Source organism: Platalea leucorodia, assembly GCF_965183815.1.
Source record: "Platalea leucorodia genome assembly, chromosome: 10".
Lineage (NCBI taxonomy): Eukaryota > Metazoa > Chordata > Aves > Pelecaniformes > Threskiornithidae > Platalea > Platalea leucorodia.
The window spans coordinates 12,555,182-12,572,805 of NC_138832.1; the positions used below are offsets into that span (position 1 = coordinate 12,555,182).

The following is a 17,624-nucleotide window of genomic DNA, read 5'->3' on the forward strand; positions in this document are numbered from 1 at the left end:
ACACCCTGCACCCACCTGTAATCCACATACTCCTTCTTCCAGGAATCCGGTGTGCTCTCGTTGGGCTTTCCGTGCTTGTCCAGCAGACCCTTCTGGATCATCATCTTCTTTTGACTGGCCTGAGAGCAACATGCAACAAGTCAGACTGCAGCTCCAGGGAGGAGAAATCCTCCCCAGGGCTTCAGCCACTCGGCCTAAGAGGAGGTAATCCAGGAAGAAGCCAAGCCAACAACTACAGTGTTACTGATTTAACACTTCTCCAAGGATCTCCTAAGAAATCACACAAAACAACCTCTGCACAGCAGCCTACAAATCTCAGACAGGAGGCATCTTCATCAGTAAATAAGGAGTAATTTGTGGGAGAACTAACAGCAGCAAAATAAGATGACTCTGCACATCATGGAGCTCAGATCTTTGACTGGGTTTCTCCAGCTTAATGACCTGCTGCATTTCAGCTGAACCACTCGAGCTGCAAATGCAAGGCTTTGCTAAAGACTCCAAGATGCCTGAACTGGCCCACATTACCCCACATTTGCTGCAAGACAGATGTGCATGCATCCCCACAGCTTTCTACATTTCACCTGAACCACAGGAATGAAATAAGCCACAGCAACTTGGCACCGAGTTTTAAGTCCCATCTGCATCACTCACCCCAGTGAAACGCCAGTCTGGTTGCAGTTAAGCTAGCATTGTTGACCTGCTGCTTTCCATGACTACCACATGCTTGAGACAGGAGAGGAACGCAACAACAGGTGTTCCCACTGCTCCTGTCGTCCTTCAGGCACAATTTAGTGTCTCACAAGACAGTTTTCATTTTGGCACTGTTGCAATAGCACCAGAAGGAAAAGCAGCTGCTTCCCCAGCCCCTCCAGAGCCATCAGTATAGGGTGATAGATGAAGGTCATCTTTGCAGAGCGCTAATGCCATCCACTTCACATCATTTGGCTTTTTACCAGAGGAGGGCTGGTGCTGCACAGACCTGAGGAGCCCACACCTGGACACCAGGGGCAGCCCCAGCTGGGCCTCGGATAGAGTTGCCCAGGCTCCATCGGGGGGTGGGGGTGGGGAAGCCTCGCTCCCAGTGGCACTGGGCTGGCATGGCCCCGGCGCTGGGAAGCACTACCATCGTGGCTCCAGGAGAGCACAGCACAATTACACCAATGCTCTGGAGAAGACACAGGCGCAGCTCTGCCCAAGGGCCCAGAGTCCCACATACCAACAGCTGGGCTCCCACCACTGCCCTGGGACTGACCGCACCCCCATGCCACTCACCTTGGGACCGAGACCCCATTTGCGGGGATACGTGTCTCTCTCCATGATCACTCTCTTGATCTTTGCCACAATGCCATGGTCACAGGTAGAAATGACTGCTGTGGTCATCAAGGCAATGGCTGCAGAAGCAGGCAGAATGTTCACTAACTCTTTAACAGCAGAATTGTGATAGCAACACAGGAACCTGCTGCGTTTAGCCTGTTCTTCCTCTGTCAGCATAAAGAGAAGCAACAACCCCCACCAGTGCCATTTCACCCAAAAACCTCACTGAAGGTAAGTTCTGGACTAACACAGAGAGCTGCCCTCCTCAAAGGCAGCAAGCACGTCAGTCATGGATTAACCACACCATATGCACAGGCCTTTCCCGCTTACAGCAGAAGACTGGTTCTCTATCAGTCAATGCAATAAGAGCGGCACCAACACCACCACTAGATGGGGAAGAGCTCTGGGAGCAGCCGCTGCAGCACTTCTAGGCAGCTGAAGGAACCATGCCACTATAGAAAGGAGCAGTGCTTCTCCTTTGTCAGCTCCTAAAACCTTGCAGAGCCAAACTAGAGGAGACTAATCCTACCAATAAATTACATTTTTCTTGCCAGGTCCCCAGGATGACCAGAGTGCAGGCAGTACAAACAACAGGGTGGAACATCTTGGCTGTCTTACACCTCCAAGGCCTCTCAGTCCCATGGGTCTGGACAGAGCATCAGGCTGTGCAGCACTGAGCAGCATGACAGACCATCGGTACAGCATGTCAGTGCCTGCCACCTACACAGCTTCTTTGAAGACCCTGGTTAGAACAAAGCATCCTTTTGAGTCACTTCACAGAAGCTGGTATTGCTCAAGTCCTTTTACACTGACCTGCTCAGAAGTGTGATGTGCCAGGTAGCAGCATGTGATCAGACATCATCCCTCGTCTCAGTGGGGATGGAGCCCCCCAAAGAGGGGCTCCAACCCTGCCAGCACCACTTCACTCCTGCAGGCAGCCAGCCACACACCACAGCAGCCCCCAGTAGGACACTGGGAGACTGGAGGGTCTCTGGAGGCTGCACAGCACCCAGACCCTAGAACAGGAATCGGGGTGCTGCAGGAGGGCAGCACCACTGCACTCAGAGAATGGATAAACTTCATCATCACCTCACACACAGAGTGCACCTGAGCATCACGCAGCTGAAACCAGGCTGAGGAACTCTTCACACCTTGCCAAGGACTGATACAGCCACTGTTTCTTAACATCCTACCCAACACCAGCTGCCTTGGGCCTTACTAACCCACAGTCCCCATCAGGAAGCACTATTTAAACCTTTTGTGCATGGGGACTCGTTTGTTGTGCGTTCACTGGAACAGTCTATTATTTCTGCAGTTAGCTGGGCACAAGAAGAACAAGGAGTTTCATACCTAGGCAGATAGCTTCTCCTTTTGTGGTGATGACAACAATCTCCTGATTAAGCTCAATACCATCTTCATACCTCAGGACACCAGGCAGCATGATCTTGGCTCCATAGCAAATGGCATTAACCTGAAAATGTAGGTAAGGAGGGCTTATAAGCTATTAGAGAATAAAAACAACATAAGGAGTGCCTGTAATATTTTAGCTTCCCATTGCCATTACTGTCTCAGCAATAACGTCCCTACATATCTATTTCTTATTGTCCACTATATAAAACTTGGAGGCTTTGTAATAAGCAAGAAAAGCACAGCACCAATCACAGCAAACAACATGTGATGCACATCTACAACCATCAGCATGCTCCTGAAATGAGGAGAGCAGCTTCTCTGCCACTCAGTTTTTGGGTCTTGCATCTTACTGCTGATGGCAGTGGCCTATACTATGTCCTACACAGGTCACAATCAGGACAGCGCTGGACACGATATGGATCCTGATCCCCCATTTATTATATTAGCTGCACAAGTTAGGTGGACACTTTGCAGTCTCTGGCTGTCAACTGGCACTATCTCAGGAACTCACCGCACTGTCTTTCATGACTAGCCGCTTGTGTGAAGTCAGCAGTTTCTCCAACGGCAGGATAACTCTTCGCAGGTAGCTGTCATCCTTGTTGTTGTCATACTGCCACTGTGCATCCAGCACATCGTGCATAGTCACCATGTTGTCCTGCAAAGACACAACCCCTCTCAACTCTCCTACCAGCCACCAACTCGAAACACACACAAGAAAACAGCTGAAGTCCAACAGCAAATAGTGTGCTGAAAGGAAGTGAAAAAAAGATGCCCAACTCACAAGCATCAAAAAAGCAACCTAAAAGAGGCAAGAATACTTTCCATCAACAGCTTGAGGTCAGCCTGACTTGTGCTACCACAGACTTCAACCTTCCTAATTTCAGATAGCACTTGGATCTAGTGTATAAGGTCTGTCCACATGAAACTTTGAAATATGACCAAACTTAAATAAATACCTGGGAATTCTAGACAAAGATTAACGACTAGAAGTCTAAATTAGCCAGCTTTTCAATCTGTGACATGGAATAAATTCTTGAAGGAGCTGTAAGCACCCAACACCTGGAATTCAGAAATGACTGCCAATGATTACAGCTGTGGTAAGAGCACAGATGGGTGGGGAAGCACTTGCACTCTGATACTCCTGCTTTGCAAGGAAAGAAATTAATTCAGTTAATTTATTTCAGTTTAAATTAATTAAAATAATTTCAGGAGTTTGGACCAGCAGCAAGATCCAGCTATGACCAGACTGAAAAGACTGTACAAGTGTTAAAGATCACACAAGACTGCGTCTCCCAGGCTCATTTCGATAAAGCACACTCCCTGCGTTGTGCCCTGACACCAAGCGGTCACAGATTGCTAAGCAGTCAGCTCACACACCTGAACTTGTGGCACGTGCATGGTTTGTAGGCTGAGAAACACAGGTGGCATAAAACAAACTTTCAGTCACCATGGTGCACTTCCCAGTCACTTGCTGTCCCAAAGCTTAATTATCAGAACAGGGGCACACCCTGAACTGAACTCAACACTTTGGTTACAGACTGTCTATACCAAGAGCTCCCATGTTTTCCAGGCTATTTAAAAAACTCCTCCCAGCCGCCATGCACCTATACCTTCTCCTAACACTGCAAAACTAACACAGTTCCAAGGAACTCTTGAAATTCTGACAATTTCAAATTTGCAAGTTAGAGCTACCACTCTACCTTCTCTCCCAGGATGCCTGAGCGCACTCTGCGCAGCTCCTGCATCTGACCCCCCACACCAAGCAGCAAACCAAGGTGAACACAGAGCGTTCTGATATATGTGCCTGCTTCACAGCTCACCCAGAAGATACCTGAAATGCAAGACAGGACAGAAGAATATTTAAATACATAACTAGAAACGAACCACATGTAGAAGCTCCCTCTGAGAGAAGCTGTATGTCCAACCCTTCACAGAGCCATCAGCCTGGGGTGATAGATGAAGGTCATCTTTGCACTGAGTGCTAATGCCATCTAATTGACATCATTTGGCTCTTCAATGAAGGATGTAGCAGTACAAATAACAGATGGGATTTGCTTCTCAGCACACCAAAGCAATGTATGAAGCAGTTACTGCTTGATGGTGGGGAGGATTTATGTCTTAAGACATCTGCCAGGAATAGGAAGCAGCCCATTTCACAGGAAATTTTATCAGCTGTCAGCTTAATAGGAAGAAGGCAGGAAAGCCTTGTTTTACCTAATCTTCTCTCAGGATCATACTCCACCAGCTTGCTCTCATAGATGGTTCTGACCCTCAGTTGTCTTTTGACAGCAGCAATGAGGGGTGGTCGCTGAAACAGTGCGCCTGTCAGAGTTTCTATTGCCTGAGGGTAGAAGCAGAAGAAGTAACAGCTCACACCTGTGCCCTAACGTAGGAGCACCTTGGGGTCTCCAGCAACTACGACCGCTTCCATGAATGAGAAACCACAAGGTTCATAATTTGGCGGTCATATTTAATAAAGCCGATCTGAACCAGTGATGTGGTCAAAATGCTACCCCAGCTGCCAGTGAGCACAGCTGGGCTTTTTCATCAGGTAGCAGCATGTGATCAGACATCATCCCTCGTCTCAGTGGGGATGGAGCCCCCCAAAGAGGGGCTCCAACCCTGCCAGCACCACTTCACTCCTGCAAGCAGCCAGCCACACACCACAGCAGCCCCCAGTAGGACACTGGGAGACTGGAGGGTCTCTGGAGGCTGCACAGCACCCAGACCCTAGAACAGGAATCGGGGTGCTGCAGGAGGGCAGCACCACTGCACTCAGAGAATGGATAAACTTCATCATCACCTCACACACAGAGTGCACCTGAGCTCCACGCCTACCCTCTCATCTCCCACCGATGCTGAACACTTTGCATGTAAAGTGCCAGCATGGCTAAGAGCATGCCGAGACTTACCCTGGCAAGCTGAGCCTCACTTTCAATTGCATTGTGCAGCCGAACAATTCCCACATACTCTTTGCCTGAAAGAACGACAAGAGCAGTCAGGAGTGGCCACTTGCATTTAATGTTGACCTCAAGGTTCACATTGCTTCACAGCCACACATCCGCAGAGCCCTGAAATTTTCACAACCACCTCTCCTGGGAAGTGCGCAGTTTATTATGGAGTCGATTACTCTTCCAACAAAATAAATCTAAGCTACATTTATTTCTTCACCAAGTTTTATTTCACTGGACTGGCAGAGACTGAGGCCGTAAGTTCAGTTAGTACATGAAACCAGTCTGTTAGAAGTGTTCTCACTGCCTTAAAACAGCACAAGCCCCAGAGAAGCATCAAAAAAAAAAAAAAATTTGTGACAGCATGGATGCACCCTCACTGGCTTGGAGTGAGAAGGATAAGCAACCCTTAAGCTCAAAGCACTGAAGATCAAGGGTAGCCCTTTCAAAGACTGGAATTCTCCATTTCGTCTCCAAAAGAACTCCACACCTCCCCAGTCACTTACACTGTAAATCATCCCGGGCAATAAACATACCTGCGCTCTGCTGAGATTTGACCAGTCGTGTTGCCCTCTCAATGCACACAATGAGGCACCCAGTCACCTTAGGATCCAGAGTGCCACTGTGTCCAGTCTTCTCTACTCGAAGGATGCGTCGGATCCATGCAACCACCTCGTGGGAAGATGGATTGGAAGGTTTGTCGAGGTTAATAAAGCCAGACCTATAGTGCAAGATGACAGAGAACAGGAGCTAAGCATCAGGGCAAACAGAGCAAGAGCGCAAAAACTTTTACAATATTTGTCATGGCTGCAAAGAAACGTACACAGCCAAATAAGCGATGAGCCTCGCAGATGCTCTCAGTGAGCACACATTGAGCTGCTCTGTGCACAGCAGGTGATATGTTCCACGGTCAAAGAATTCTCTTCTCCCCAGACTGCTCATCACTACTCTGCACTTAAAGCAAATCCTCCAAACAAACCCCAAGCAGTCTCAAAGCCCAGCAGGCCAAAGGACTTTCCATAAGACCCCAGAGAATTCCTCAAGTGTTTGCATGTCTGTCCACAGACCAGCACAACCCCAGAACAAAGCCAACTTCACAGGAAGTGACCAGCAGGTCCTATTTAAACATTTACTAGTTAGTAGCAAGGTACTGAGTCAAGCAGAAAGGTAAAAGGGGAATCCAGAACAGAAAATGTTTTGAAGATATTAACTGTGAAAGAAAAATAAACCACTCTGGCCCTTATCGCACTCACCTGACATAGTCAGAAATCTCTCTCTTCAGGGGATTAGCACCGGAAGAAAGAGGCGTGTAGTGTGCTGTCATCACATTTAACTTGTCAAAGTTCTGCAAAATCCAAGCAAAAGTTACAAGTGTTCTTGAGCTCACTTTGGTTTCAGTGTTGCTTTGCCCCAAAACATCTCCCCAGTTACACAATGTCTGATTTGTGCATTTAAGTGAAAGGGTCTCTTCCAAAATGAAAATGACCAAACAACAAAACCACAACCACATTTTACAGAAAGAGAAAGAAACAGAAGTCCTGCACTGAAACAGATGGGAAAGCAGCAGAATACCAGCCTTTACAATGCAGGATAAATCCAGTGTGCCCCAGAAACTCAGCACAAGCAACTCAGAAGTCTACACAGACCACAGGCCACTGGCAGGCCGAAATAAATAGCTGAAGAAATCTGGTGGGGTCTCTACAGGAGAAGGTAAACTTAGAAAACAGGCATGCAAATTACACTGCTAGACAAAATTTATAACATTATTTCTGCATGCAGAGGGTTTGCCTCTGCTTTCAGTGTCAGGCATGCTGTTTCTCAGCAGGAGGGTTACACAGAGAAGGAGCTGTGCATCCCCACGGGCCTGCATTGACAAAATACAGAAGAAGGAGCAGGGACGGGCCACGAGGCTGCCCACAGCCCGCTCTACCTTCAGCAGCAAGGGCCACTGAGACGTGTCCAGCTGGGCGATCCGGGACTCGGGCTTGATGAAAAACTCCTCCGTGTGCTGAATATCCTGTGGGCGGATGAAGTTACCCAGATCAGAGAAGGGAACCCAGCGGCCCGCGCTCCCGCCCGCTGCCACGCGGCCCGTGAACCGGCTGCGCGCCCGCCAGGCAGCGCGGCCTCTGCCGGGGAGCGGCCGGGCGGCCCCCGCTGGCGGCGGGGGCGGAGGCCCGCTCGTGCTCGCTGCGCGGCGCCGCTGCCCCCAGCCCTACCCCCGGGCCCCCCCTCCGCCAGGGACCGGGCTGGAGAAGCCCCCGGGCAGCCCCCGCCCCGCACTCACCGCTACATCCTCGTCGGGAAGCACCCGCTTCTCCTTCTTCCGCCGCTTCTTCACGCTGGAACCTGCGGGAGCGACACGATGAGCGTCCCTGCCGAACCCTGCCGGCCCCACCGCGCCGGGAGCGGGGCGGGCCCGGGAGGGCGCCGGCAGCCCCCAACCCCTCCGGGGCGGGCCCGCCGCCGCCGGCCCTCCCCCACGTGGTGCCGCGGCGGCCCCGAGCCCCGCGCGGACGCCTCCCCGGCGGAGCTCCCCGAGCCCCCCCCTCGCCTATGCACACCGCGCCCGGCGGAGCCAGGCGCCCCCCCGGCGGTTCCCGCCGCTGCGCACCGTCCCCGTCCGCCATGGCCTCGCCGCGTGGTGCCGCCGCCGCCGCCGCGCAGTGACCGGAAGGGCCGCCCCTTCCCGACGAGCTCCGCGCCAGCACGTGACCTCTCCCCGCGCTGCGCGGGACGAGGCCGCCCCGCCCCAGGCCCCGCCCCCTGCCGCCGCCGCTCTGAGCCAGCGCGTGCGCGTTCACCGTGCCCGCAGCTGCCGGGCGGCGCTGGAGGCGCGGCGCGCGCCCCTGCCCCGGTCCGCACGGGGAGCGCGGGGGAGCAGGCGGCCGACACCGGGCTCCCCCCTCGGCCGCAGCCGAGCGGCCTCGGGCAGCCGGGGCTGGGTGAGCAGCAGCCCGTAGTGCGGAGGGGAGAATTGCGTTAGCCCTCCTGCAACCCGTGCAGCGAAGTAAGGAGTTGCCACTGCAGCACACAGACCCTCCCGTTCAGGGTCCAACGTTGTGTTGCGAGAGTGGACTTTTATCAGTACCGCATCCCCAGACCGGGTCTCACGTACTTGCGTTCCTGCTAGCACCAGTTGAAACCATCGGGCCTCTGCCCTGTTTTCTCGTAGATGCTTTTCTATCCCCAATACAAATCCAGCAACTTGTTCATCTCCATCTAAGAGGCTGTTGCTAGAGGGGAGACAGGGCCCAGGCACAACTAAGCGACTGCCAACCACTATTGCTGCAGCTGCCAGCCCTAGAGATTGGCAAGGGGCGTTCCTAACATCCCAAACCACTACTCGCAAACCCTCAGGCCGCAGCCCTCGGCGCAGGCGCAGGGCGCCCGGGCAGCCCCGCGGCAGCCGGCAGCGCCTCTCCCCGGGGAACGCCGCGGAGGGCGAGACCCTGCGCAGCGCGGCCGGGGCTCCCGCTTACGCCCGCACCCGTCGGTAGCACCGCAGCTCACCCCAGACGGCCCCTACCCGTCAGGCGCCGGCAGCAGAGGGAGCAGCAGCGGCTGCCATCAGGCTCCGATCCGCCCTCTCCCGGGGTTTACCGGTCCCGCAGAATCCCGCAGAAGAGCGGCCCTGTCGCTCCCGGGACCGCGGCAGAGGGGAGCTCCCCCGGGACGCCCCCCGCACGGACCCCACGGCCTCTCCCGGGCTCCCGCTGCCGGACCGGGCCCTGCAACGGAGCTCGGCTGCTCGGTTCTGCCGGCACCAGTGCCGTCATTGTGGGTACGGGCGCCCTCGGACCCGGGGCCTCGGGGAAGGCTCTCGACAGTGACTAAAGGTTGTCTGTATGCAGTTTTCAAGTAGTCCGATTTCAGGTAACCCAAGAGGCGTCCCTTGTCTGGGAATTAACTCCACACAGCCATCGCTCTAGCCTCTCAACAGCCAGAGCAGAACAGTCACTTCTTTTGGATAACCACCACGTAATACTCTAGTTATTCAGTTTCACCTATTTTAACTGAAAAGGAGAGGGCCATAAGTACTTTTGAGGCATGCATTTTTTATTCTTGCTTCACGGCACAGCACATCCACAGCTAACTGAACTATAAAGTAACATCAAGGCCTGAACTAAGCGTTTCTCAACTATCATTTCACCTAGGCAAAAAAAGCTTTGTGGTAATTAACTCTTCTTACAGACTGTGGGAATCAACGTTTGCATTTCGGCTACGAAGACTGCAAGTTCCCAGCTATTTAAGTGTGGAACCTGAGAAACAGCTGAAAAACAAACACTGGAAAAGCATTTGAAAAACCTGCCGTCTCTAGACCCACGTATTAAAGTCAGAAGCATGTGTCACACCGCTGTCACACCGCAATTACCTCTTCCCATACCAGAGTTACCTTGGTCTCCTCTCCCAGGTGTGCAAAGGGCATTGCTCTCTCTCACAAAGCCTCAGCCTCCTGCGGGGGTCTCTGGGAGCGTCTGCTGCAAGCCTTTGTTTCATTTACCGTTACCTGGGGCCACTAGAATTGCTCTTTATTTACGCAACACGCACAATTAGTGGGGGACCACCAGGGCACCTCTGGCTTCCAGAATGAAGCACCCCCTCCTCAAGACTGCATCTTAGCACCGCAGAAATTTGGCTAGGCCTGTAGGCAACAGCCGGGTGCACCAAAGACAGCAGGTTCGTTTCTTTTCCGATCTGAAGGCTCGCCTTCTTCACCTAAATACTGGAAAAGGCCCCAAGAAGCAGAAAGCAAGAGGCACAAGTGCCCGGCCAGCAGACAGGAACAGCAGCTGAAGAGAACTGAGCAAACAGGCCCCTCCAAGAACTCACCCTTCTCCACCTCCACCACTGCTTTGGTTCCTCACCACCCTCAGCTGTAGTGGATTTGCCATCTTGCAGGCTCAGTTCTCTAGGTCACTGCTGTTCTATGGAAGATGGAGTCAGGCTGCCACCACCACTGGTCCCCAGGCAACCGCTTGCAGGCCAGCGACCAACTCCTTCCACCCACCACGAGGGCCAAACGCGGGGCCTCGTGCTGGCTGCAGCGCCTTTTGTTTTCAGGAGGGGGAAGAGGGGGAAGTCATCTCATTTTAATGTGCTGTTGTTAAGAAGCAACTCCAGCAACGTTTGATTCCTACAGATGTGCGAGCCCTCCAGCACCCGTACACCGGGCGATACCCTCCGAGCAAGTTTTCCTGCCTGCAGGGTGCAGCCAGTTCTTGAAGGAACAGCCTTGAGTCGGCCCTTCAGCTTTGGGATTATGCTTTTTCAAGCACGACAACTTTCAACGCGTACAGCCAGTACTTTACTGCGACACAAGGTAAGCGAGCAGACGAAGAACACGTTCGCTCGTCGGTTACTCCTTGCTTCCGTTACAGAGTCCACGTTAAAAATAAAGAGCGAAAGAGCGGACACGCAGAGCGCAGCTCAAGCCGCGAGCCCAAGCCCGGCCCCGCCGCCCTGCGGGAGCCCGCAACGGCCCGCCCACGCCGGCGCTCAGAGCCCCTGCCCGGCGGGGCTGAGCATCTCCTGCAGCACCAGGTGCAGCAGGTGGTTCTGCTCGGCGCTCAGCAGCGGCCAGAGCTCGGCCTGCAGGGCCTTCAGCGCCTCCGCGTCCTTCTCCTGGCACGCCAGCACGGCCGACTGCAGCAGCAAGAAGAGCTCGGCCGGCAGGTAGCTCGCCGCCGGCGGCAGCCCGCCGCCCGCCGCGGGGCCGCCCCCCGGCCCCGGCCCCGGCCCCGCGCCGCCCTCCGCCGCCTCCCAGCAGTACTGCTCCAGCGTCCGGGCGTGCTCGGGCAGCAGCTTGGCGGGCGGCGGCTGCAGCAGCAGCAGCAGCAGCACCCGCGACACCTCGCAGCGCGCCAGCACGTCCAGGAAGGCGCCGCCGGGCGCGCCCCCGCCGCCGCCAGCGCCCAGCCCGGCCCCGGCCAGCGCCTGCGCCCGCGTCAGCGCCGCCAGCGCGCCGGCGTAGTCGCGGCCCAGCAGCAGGCAGGAGGCGCGCTCGGCCAGGCACCGCAGCGCCTCCAGCGGCAGCCGCGCCGCCGCCAGCAGCTCGGCCGCCCGCTGCAGGTGCGCGGCGGCGCGGGCGGGCCGGCCCGTGTCGCGCAGCGCCGCCGCCAGCTCCAGGCACAGCCCGGCCGCCGGCGCCGGCTGCCCCCGCTCCAGGTGCAGGCGGGCGGCGAAGGCGCCGCAGCTCTGCGCCGCCGCCACGTGCTCGCCGAAGCCGCCGCGCAGCCCCAGGCGCTGCCGCAGGTCCCGCTCCTGGCGCAGGAAGAGCCGCGCCGCCTCGGCCAGGGCGGCCGCCTCGGCGGGCCCGTGGAAGAGGCTCTGGGCGCAGCGCGCCACGGCCAGCTGGCACCAGGCCGCGTAGGGCAGGCTCTCCTGGGCGCGCAGCTCCCGCGCCAGCGCCGCGAACTGCTCCGCCGCCTCCGCCACGTTCGGCTTCCGCAGGAACCGCCGCCGCAGCTTGGCCGACACCAGCCGGTACCGCGACAGGAAGTCCCCGTCGCCGCCGAGGCCCGGGCCGGAGCCGCCCGCCCCGCCGGGGCCGGGGCCGGAGCCGCCCGCCGCCGCCAGCATCGCGCGCCGCCCGCCCGGAACTGACGCGCCCCGCCTCGCTTCGCTTCGCTCCGCCCCGCCCCGCCCCGCCCCGCCTCGCGTGCCGCCGGCCAACCGGCGCCCGATCCGGGGTCACGCGGACGGGGGGGCGGTGGGAGCTGCCGCGGGGGAGCGGCGCCCTCTCGCAGGCGCTGCTGGGGCTGCGGCGGCCCGGCCCCGCTGGGTTGGGCCCCGGCTCCCCCGCGCCGCTCCCTCGGCGGGCCGTGGCTGGGCCCGCGCTGTGCCGGCCCCTCCGAAGCGCTCCCGAGGGGCACCGCCCGGGCTGCGGGGCCGGCGCCCAGCTCTGAGACCCCGGTACTTGCCGAGCTGCGGGGAGCCGGGCTCGGAGGGGCCTCTGGCTCATGGAAGGAGCCGTCTCAGCCTGCCGCCCTCGGGGCGCGGGGGCGGGGCAGCAGCAGGAGCGGCCTTTACCGTCGAGGAAAGAAGACGCGGCGTGGGGCAGCTGCCTCTCGGAGCGAGCATCAGCCCCTTTGCCCTGTGGCTTCTCCTCCCGCCCAGGGGCTGCCTCCGCTTCCCTGCCAGCCTCCTGCTCCCTCCTGCCTGCCGGCCCTCTCCGCCTGCACTTGGGGTCCCGTCTCCTCTCACCTACACTGTCGTCCCTCTTGTTTCCCCCAAAAGGGAAACCTCCACTGGTGGTGTGTGGCCTGCATGGCCCTCTGCTCCGGAGCGGGGCATGGGGATGCTGGCCAGGTGTGGGGTCATGAAGATTTCTAGCCTCTGTGCTACAGGTACAGGCAGGGAGGTGTTGAGGGACTCCACTTTACAGGGGGAAACTTGACTTCTTACAAGCTGTATAGGGTGCACATGCTCTGGTGTTGTGGTGCTGAGGCTTCTGAACCACATACCGTTTCTGCTTTGAGTCTTGTTAATGCTATTCGGGAAATGAGAAGAGTTTTGTGACCTTTATTTGCAACTTTCCACAGGAAGAGCTTGGCTTTCAGTGTTTCCTCCCACCCCCATTAATGAAAAAAATATCCCTTTCCTGCTTTTAATGTTTTTGGTAGCAGAGATGAAAGAGCACAGTGAGTCTTGTCCTCTGATTTTTAAGGTGCTTCTTCAACAGAGCTACAGCGGGGTCTGGGGCTGCTCAGACCTTAACCGGAAAGATCAGAGTATTCAGTCTTTAACAAAACATGTTATTATCCCAAGTGTTATTCAAGTGTTTGAGCTAAGCAGTTACTAGAATAGTTCACAGTCTGAATGAAAATTCTCCCTCCTCATTGCCCAGGCTGTGTTTGCCTGATGCGTGAGTGGCTTAGTCGGTGTCTCCAAGTCTGCAGTCTTCTAAAGTAAGCAAACAGGTGAGCATGTGAAATGGAAAAAATACAAACAGGGAAATGTTCTCTTCTACAGGAAGAGAATGGACACCAAAGAATAAGAAAGGCAGAAAATCTTGCCAGGCACTTCTGTGGTGCATTCCCTTTGGCCGCTGGACCCCTTGCTGGATGTTGTTGGCATGGTCCAAGTGCCAAACAAGTGCTGTGCGATGGCCAGGCAAAGCTGCTGGTCCTGGGTGAACATGCCGGTGAAATGAGCATAGGAAAATTGCTAAAGGAAGCCCAGAGCTGTCTGAATACACAGAAAAGTGAGGCTGACCTGGAGTTACAAAGACTGCGGTAACAAGAAGAGAGGAAAAGTTATCATTGTTCTGGTTTGGGGTTACAGGTTTGCAATGTTTCCTGGCACGCCTGTCCTCCAAGCCCCCGCAGTACACATTTCTGGGCTCCATCATGCAGCAAAATATTCACCCACTCCCCAGGTAATGCTGTGATGGGTGTCTCCCTCTTCTTTTCCCAGTGCTTCTGCACTCATCATCTCCCGTTCCCTTTTCCTGCTTTCTCTGGTGTGGAGACAATGTGGCACTTAGAAAACATTCACAGTGGATTCCCATTCCCATTCCTCCCATCGCTCCTCTTCCTCCCGTTGAAGGAGCCTGTCTCAGTCCTGGGCTCTGTACCTGCCCTTCCCAGGCTGGGTGGAGACCCTAGGCCAAAGCTGTTTCTCCTTTGACACTTCCAGCCTTCTTTCTTCCCAGGAAATACGTTCTTCAGCTGGGTCAGCAGAGCTGCTGCAGGAAAAAGGAAAGTCCCAGTTATCCTTTCCTCTTCGTTTACCCCCCCCCCCCCCCCCGCCCAGAAGGTCTAGCCCTGGTGATGTCAGTGGAAGAAACACAAAGTGGTTCCAGTTTCTTTCTCCATCTTCCCAGCAAGTCTCGTCTGGTAATACCAGCAGGCAGAGCAAACGCTTGATGAGAAGGTGCCATGCCTGAGACCTTGGCCCCGCTGGAAAGCCTATATCTCCGTCACAGGCCTGCTGTGGCTTGGCCCCACCTCGTTCCTTAGGAGAGCTCTCTTCAGCCGGCCCTGGATGGTGCAGAGCACAGCCCTCCGGAAGCTGCTGGACAAGAAGAAGAAGATGACTGGGTCAAGGCAGCTGTTGAGGGCTGAGATGCAGAGCACAAGCTCATTAGCAAGGTGGAGACTCTGCTGCCAGGGCAGACTAGAAATGGCCCCTACTTGCGCGAGGATGTAAGGAATGCGGACAACGTGGTAGGGAGTGAAGCATACAATGAAGATGATCAGGACTACGAAGGTCTTGGCAATGGCTCTCATGCTGGTCCTCTTGTTCAGCTGCTGGGCTTTCACTGAGGAGACTCGGTGGAGCTTGGCAAATATCTTGCTGTAGAAGTAGAGGAAGAGCAGCAGCAGGATGAAGAAAGTGGCTACTGCGACCATGTTAAAAGCTGCTGCTGTGGTGCTTTTGCTCCTGAAGTGGAAGCATTTATGGTCACAGGGCCCTTTTCCTCTTGTCTCAAAAAAGAAAGGCAGCATGAACGCTGTGTGCACCAACCAAACCACCCCAGAGGCCATGGTGCTACAGGACACAGTGTGAATCCTAAATTTCTGCAAGGGCCAGATGATCTTCAGGTAGCGGTCGAGGCTGATCAGGCTGAGGAATGTGATGCTGACATACATGTTGAGGTAGAAGAAGGCCCCGACAATGTTGCAGAAGATCAGAGGCTCGCTCTTGCTTTGAAAGGTGATGCGGAAGGGCAGGCAGAGGGACAGCAGCAGGTCAGAGAGTGCCAGGTTCCTCATATACACGATGATGGAGGTCCTACGCTGTGCGCCGCATGAAAACACCCAGAGTGCCAGGGCGTTGCTGAGCAGCCCAATGATGAAGATGAGGGAGTACATCACAGGGAGTGTTACAGAGAGGAACTCGTCTTGGATCTGACAGCAGGAATTGCTGAGTCTATGCTCTGTGAGCTGGCTGGCAGAAAAGGAGATGCTCGAGGACTCCATTGTTCAGGCCACAGATCTGGAGAGAAAAATGCAGGAGGTGTTGAAGCGGACATATGCATGAGCTGGCTCCATACAGGCACAGTCACTTGTAGGTATTGAAGACCCCTGAGGTACCTCTGTGGTTCCCTGCTGCCCCAGGTCACTGCAAACACAACTTTGCAGTCCCCCAGACTCTTTAAGTGAAGGCCACCAGCTTGCGTAGCACATGGAAAACCAGAGCGGGGACTTAGGAGCATGAGTCTGCCAGGCTCACGCTGTTTTTTGGCACTGCCTTTTCTCCCATGGGGCTCAGGCCTGCAGGGAAACCTCCACAGAGAACCTGCCCATTCAACACTGGTGAGAAAACAGGCCACCACACTCCTGCCACAGGCTGGTCCAGGTGGCCAGCAGCACTCTGCTGTCCCAGGTGTGGTAACCATCTTTTCTGGCTTCTCTCGTGCTGTTCTGTGCTACCCTCTGCTAAGGAAGGATGTGAGACTGGAGTGATGGAAGTTGGCTGCTGTGTGCTAGGTAAGCACACCCTACTAAATAGCAAAATCACGGGTTCCTCAGCGGGGGAAAACCACATTTTTGGTTGTACATCAGCAACCAAATGGGTATAGCAAACATGAATTCAGACCACATGCAGCATGATACGTATGGGTATCTTGGCATTGTTGAGGGACGCTGCTGAGGTCTGTCAGAGCTCCCTACCGTACCCTCTGAGGCTGGGAAATCAAACCCACAGCTGCCTGTTTCTTCATTGCTGTTCTGACATGCTCTCATGTTAGATACCCAGGCTTGCCCCAGGAGCCAAGCCCCCCTCCACCAGACTCTTCCCTCCCGCCTGGCTCTCTCTCATGCCGATCCCTTCTTCCGCAGTGATCCCAGTGCTTGCAAGGTGCAGGACGGTTGGACAGGGCTGCAGCGCTCAGCCAGCAGTGATAGTGCAGGGGGGTGCACTCACGCTGCTGGTCCTGGTGGCTAGGCTGCAGCTCTGACTCCAGGTGTTGCGTGCGTATGTGTGCCTGCGTGGTTTTGGTCTCAGCCTTCTTCTCATGACTTTACCTGTAGCCACTTTTCCGTCCGTGGTGCAAGGCTGCAGGGCTCCTCCACCAGCAAGGGAAGGCAGGGAGCGAGCCCACGTCAGGGATGGAGGCACTGCAGCTGTGGTAGCCCGGTTCCGCCTGGCCCTGCTGGGGACTGACCCCAGAAGCACTTCGCATCCTCACAAGCTCCTCTTTTCCCTGGACAGGGAAGCCTGGCTCCTTCCAGCCCCTCACCCTTCACTTCCCTTCCTGCTTTCCATGATTTTGAGTGACCCATAGCTGCAAAAACCTCCAACTTCCTTCCCACCTGCCACAACTTCTCTAACTGACTTCTCTGCTCCCTTCGTACATCCCCAGCACAGACTGCACAGCAGAACCAGCCTCAGGCGCTTTAGGATGGAGGCAACAGAGCTAGCTGGATTTGCTGCTTGCGACACACCGTGCTTTAAAAACACCATGGGTTGAATGCCTCAAATTCACAGTTCTGGCTTGCTGCACGGGCATGATGCCACCGGGCACCTGAGTGCTTCAAGCTGGGTCCTTGCAGCACGCATGCGCACCTGCATATGCACTCACCACAGCGCCTCTTACCTGGGGGTCTGTGCAGGTCCCTGCAAGGGCAGGCACTGATCCCCGTGTGCGTGCACAGCCTGACTATCGATACAAGCATATAGAGAGCTGCGTGTGTGTTGTGCAGGGGTGCGTGCATGTATGCACAGCTCTGTGTGGGTACGTGCATGTACGTACAGTTGCATGGCAGTGTGAGGGTCAGTACAGCGATCCACACACTTTGTGTGTGTCTGAATGCTTGTGACTACTACAGGGCTGTGACAGTTTGCCTGAGTGCGCACAGCTGTGCCACAGTCCCCACACCTGTGTGTGACTCCAGCTATGCTTGAGCCCATGTGTGTGCCAGATGTCCCTGCCTGTCCTGGGCTCCTTCTGCTGAGCCCACGGCTCTCCCCACCCACCCCCAGCCCCAGCCCAGCTTTTCC

General features: G+C 55.6%; 3 protein-coding genes across 8 annotated transcripts in view; all 3 read right to left on the reverse strand.

The window, feature by feature from the left end:
• The window catches only part of DKC1 (dyskerin pseudouridine synthase 1), a 20,944-nt gene extending 10,353 nt beyond the window's left edge, over positions 1-10,591 (reverse strand). For 3 of the 6 annotated variants that reach the window (XM_082323022.1, XM_082323021.1, XM_082323020.1), the window contains exons 1-12: positions 8,290-8,376; positions 7,963-8,024; positions 7,606-7,692; positions 6,929-7,020; positions 6,212-6,396; positions 5,637-5,701; positions 4,939-5,065; positions 4,425-4,555; positions 3,236-3,379; positions 2,665-2,785; positions 1,273-1,391; positions 16-119 (exon numbers count right to left, since the gene is read on the reverse strand). In XM_082323022.1, coding sequence (XP_082179148.1) covers positions 16-119; positions 1,273-1,391; positions 2,665-2,785; positions 3,236-3,379; positions 4,425-4,555; positions 4,939-5,065; positions 5,637-5,701; positions 6,212-6,396; positions 6,929-7,020; positions 7,606-7,692; positions 7,963-8,024; positions 8,290-8,305 — 1,253 coding nt within the window. In that variant the 5' untranslated portion in view covers positions 8,306-8,376. Of the gene's footprint in view, positions 1-15; positions 120-1,272; positions 1,392-2,664; positions 2,786-3,235; positions 3,380-4,424; positions 4,556-4,938; positions 5,066-5,636; positions 5,702-6,211; positions 6,397-6,928; positions 7,021-7,605; positions 7,693-7,962; positions 8,025-8,289; positions 8,377-10,508 lie in introns of those variants that run through there. The other 3 variants (XM_082323024.1, XM_082323023.1, XM_082323025.1) reach the window with 2 other exon arrangements.
• A 583-nt stretch (positions 10,592-11,174) lies between these two features.
• Positions 11,175-12,261, reverse strand: LOC309595744 (40-kDa huntingtin-associated protein-like; the record flags this gene model as incomplete). The annotated part of the gene is made up of 1 exon (XM_082323027.1): positions 11,175-12,261. The coding sequence occupies exon 1, from the start codon at positions 12,255-12,257 to the stop codon at positions 11,175-11,177; it is 1,083 nt and encodes a 360-aa protein (XP_082179153.1). The 5' UTR covers positions 12,258-12,261.
• A 2,326-nt stretch (positions 12,262-14,587) lies between these two features.
• LOC309595706 (putative G-protein coupled receptor 34) lies at positions 14,588-15,601 on the reverse strand (the record flags this gene model as incomplete). The annotated part of the gene is made up of 1 exon (XM_082322964.1): positions 14,588-15,601. The coding sequence occupies one exon, from the start codon at positions 15,599-15,601 to the stop codon at positions 14,588-14,590; it is 1,014 nt and encodes a 337-aa protein (XP_082179090.1).
• Positions 15,602-17,624: the final 2,023 nt, after the last annotated feature.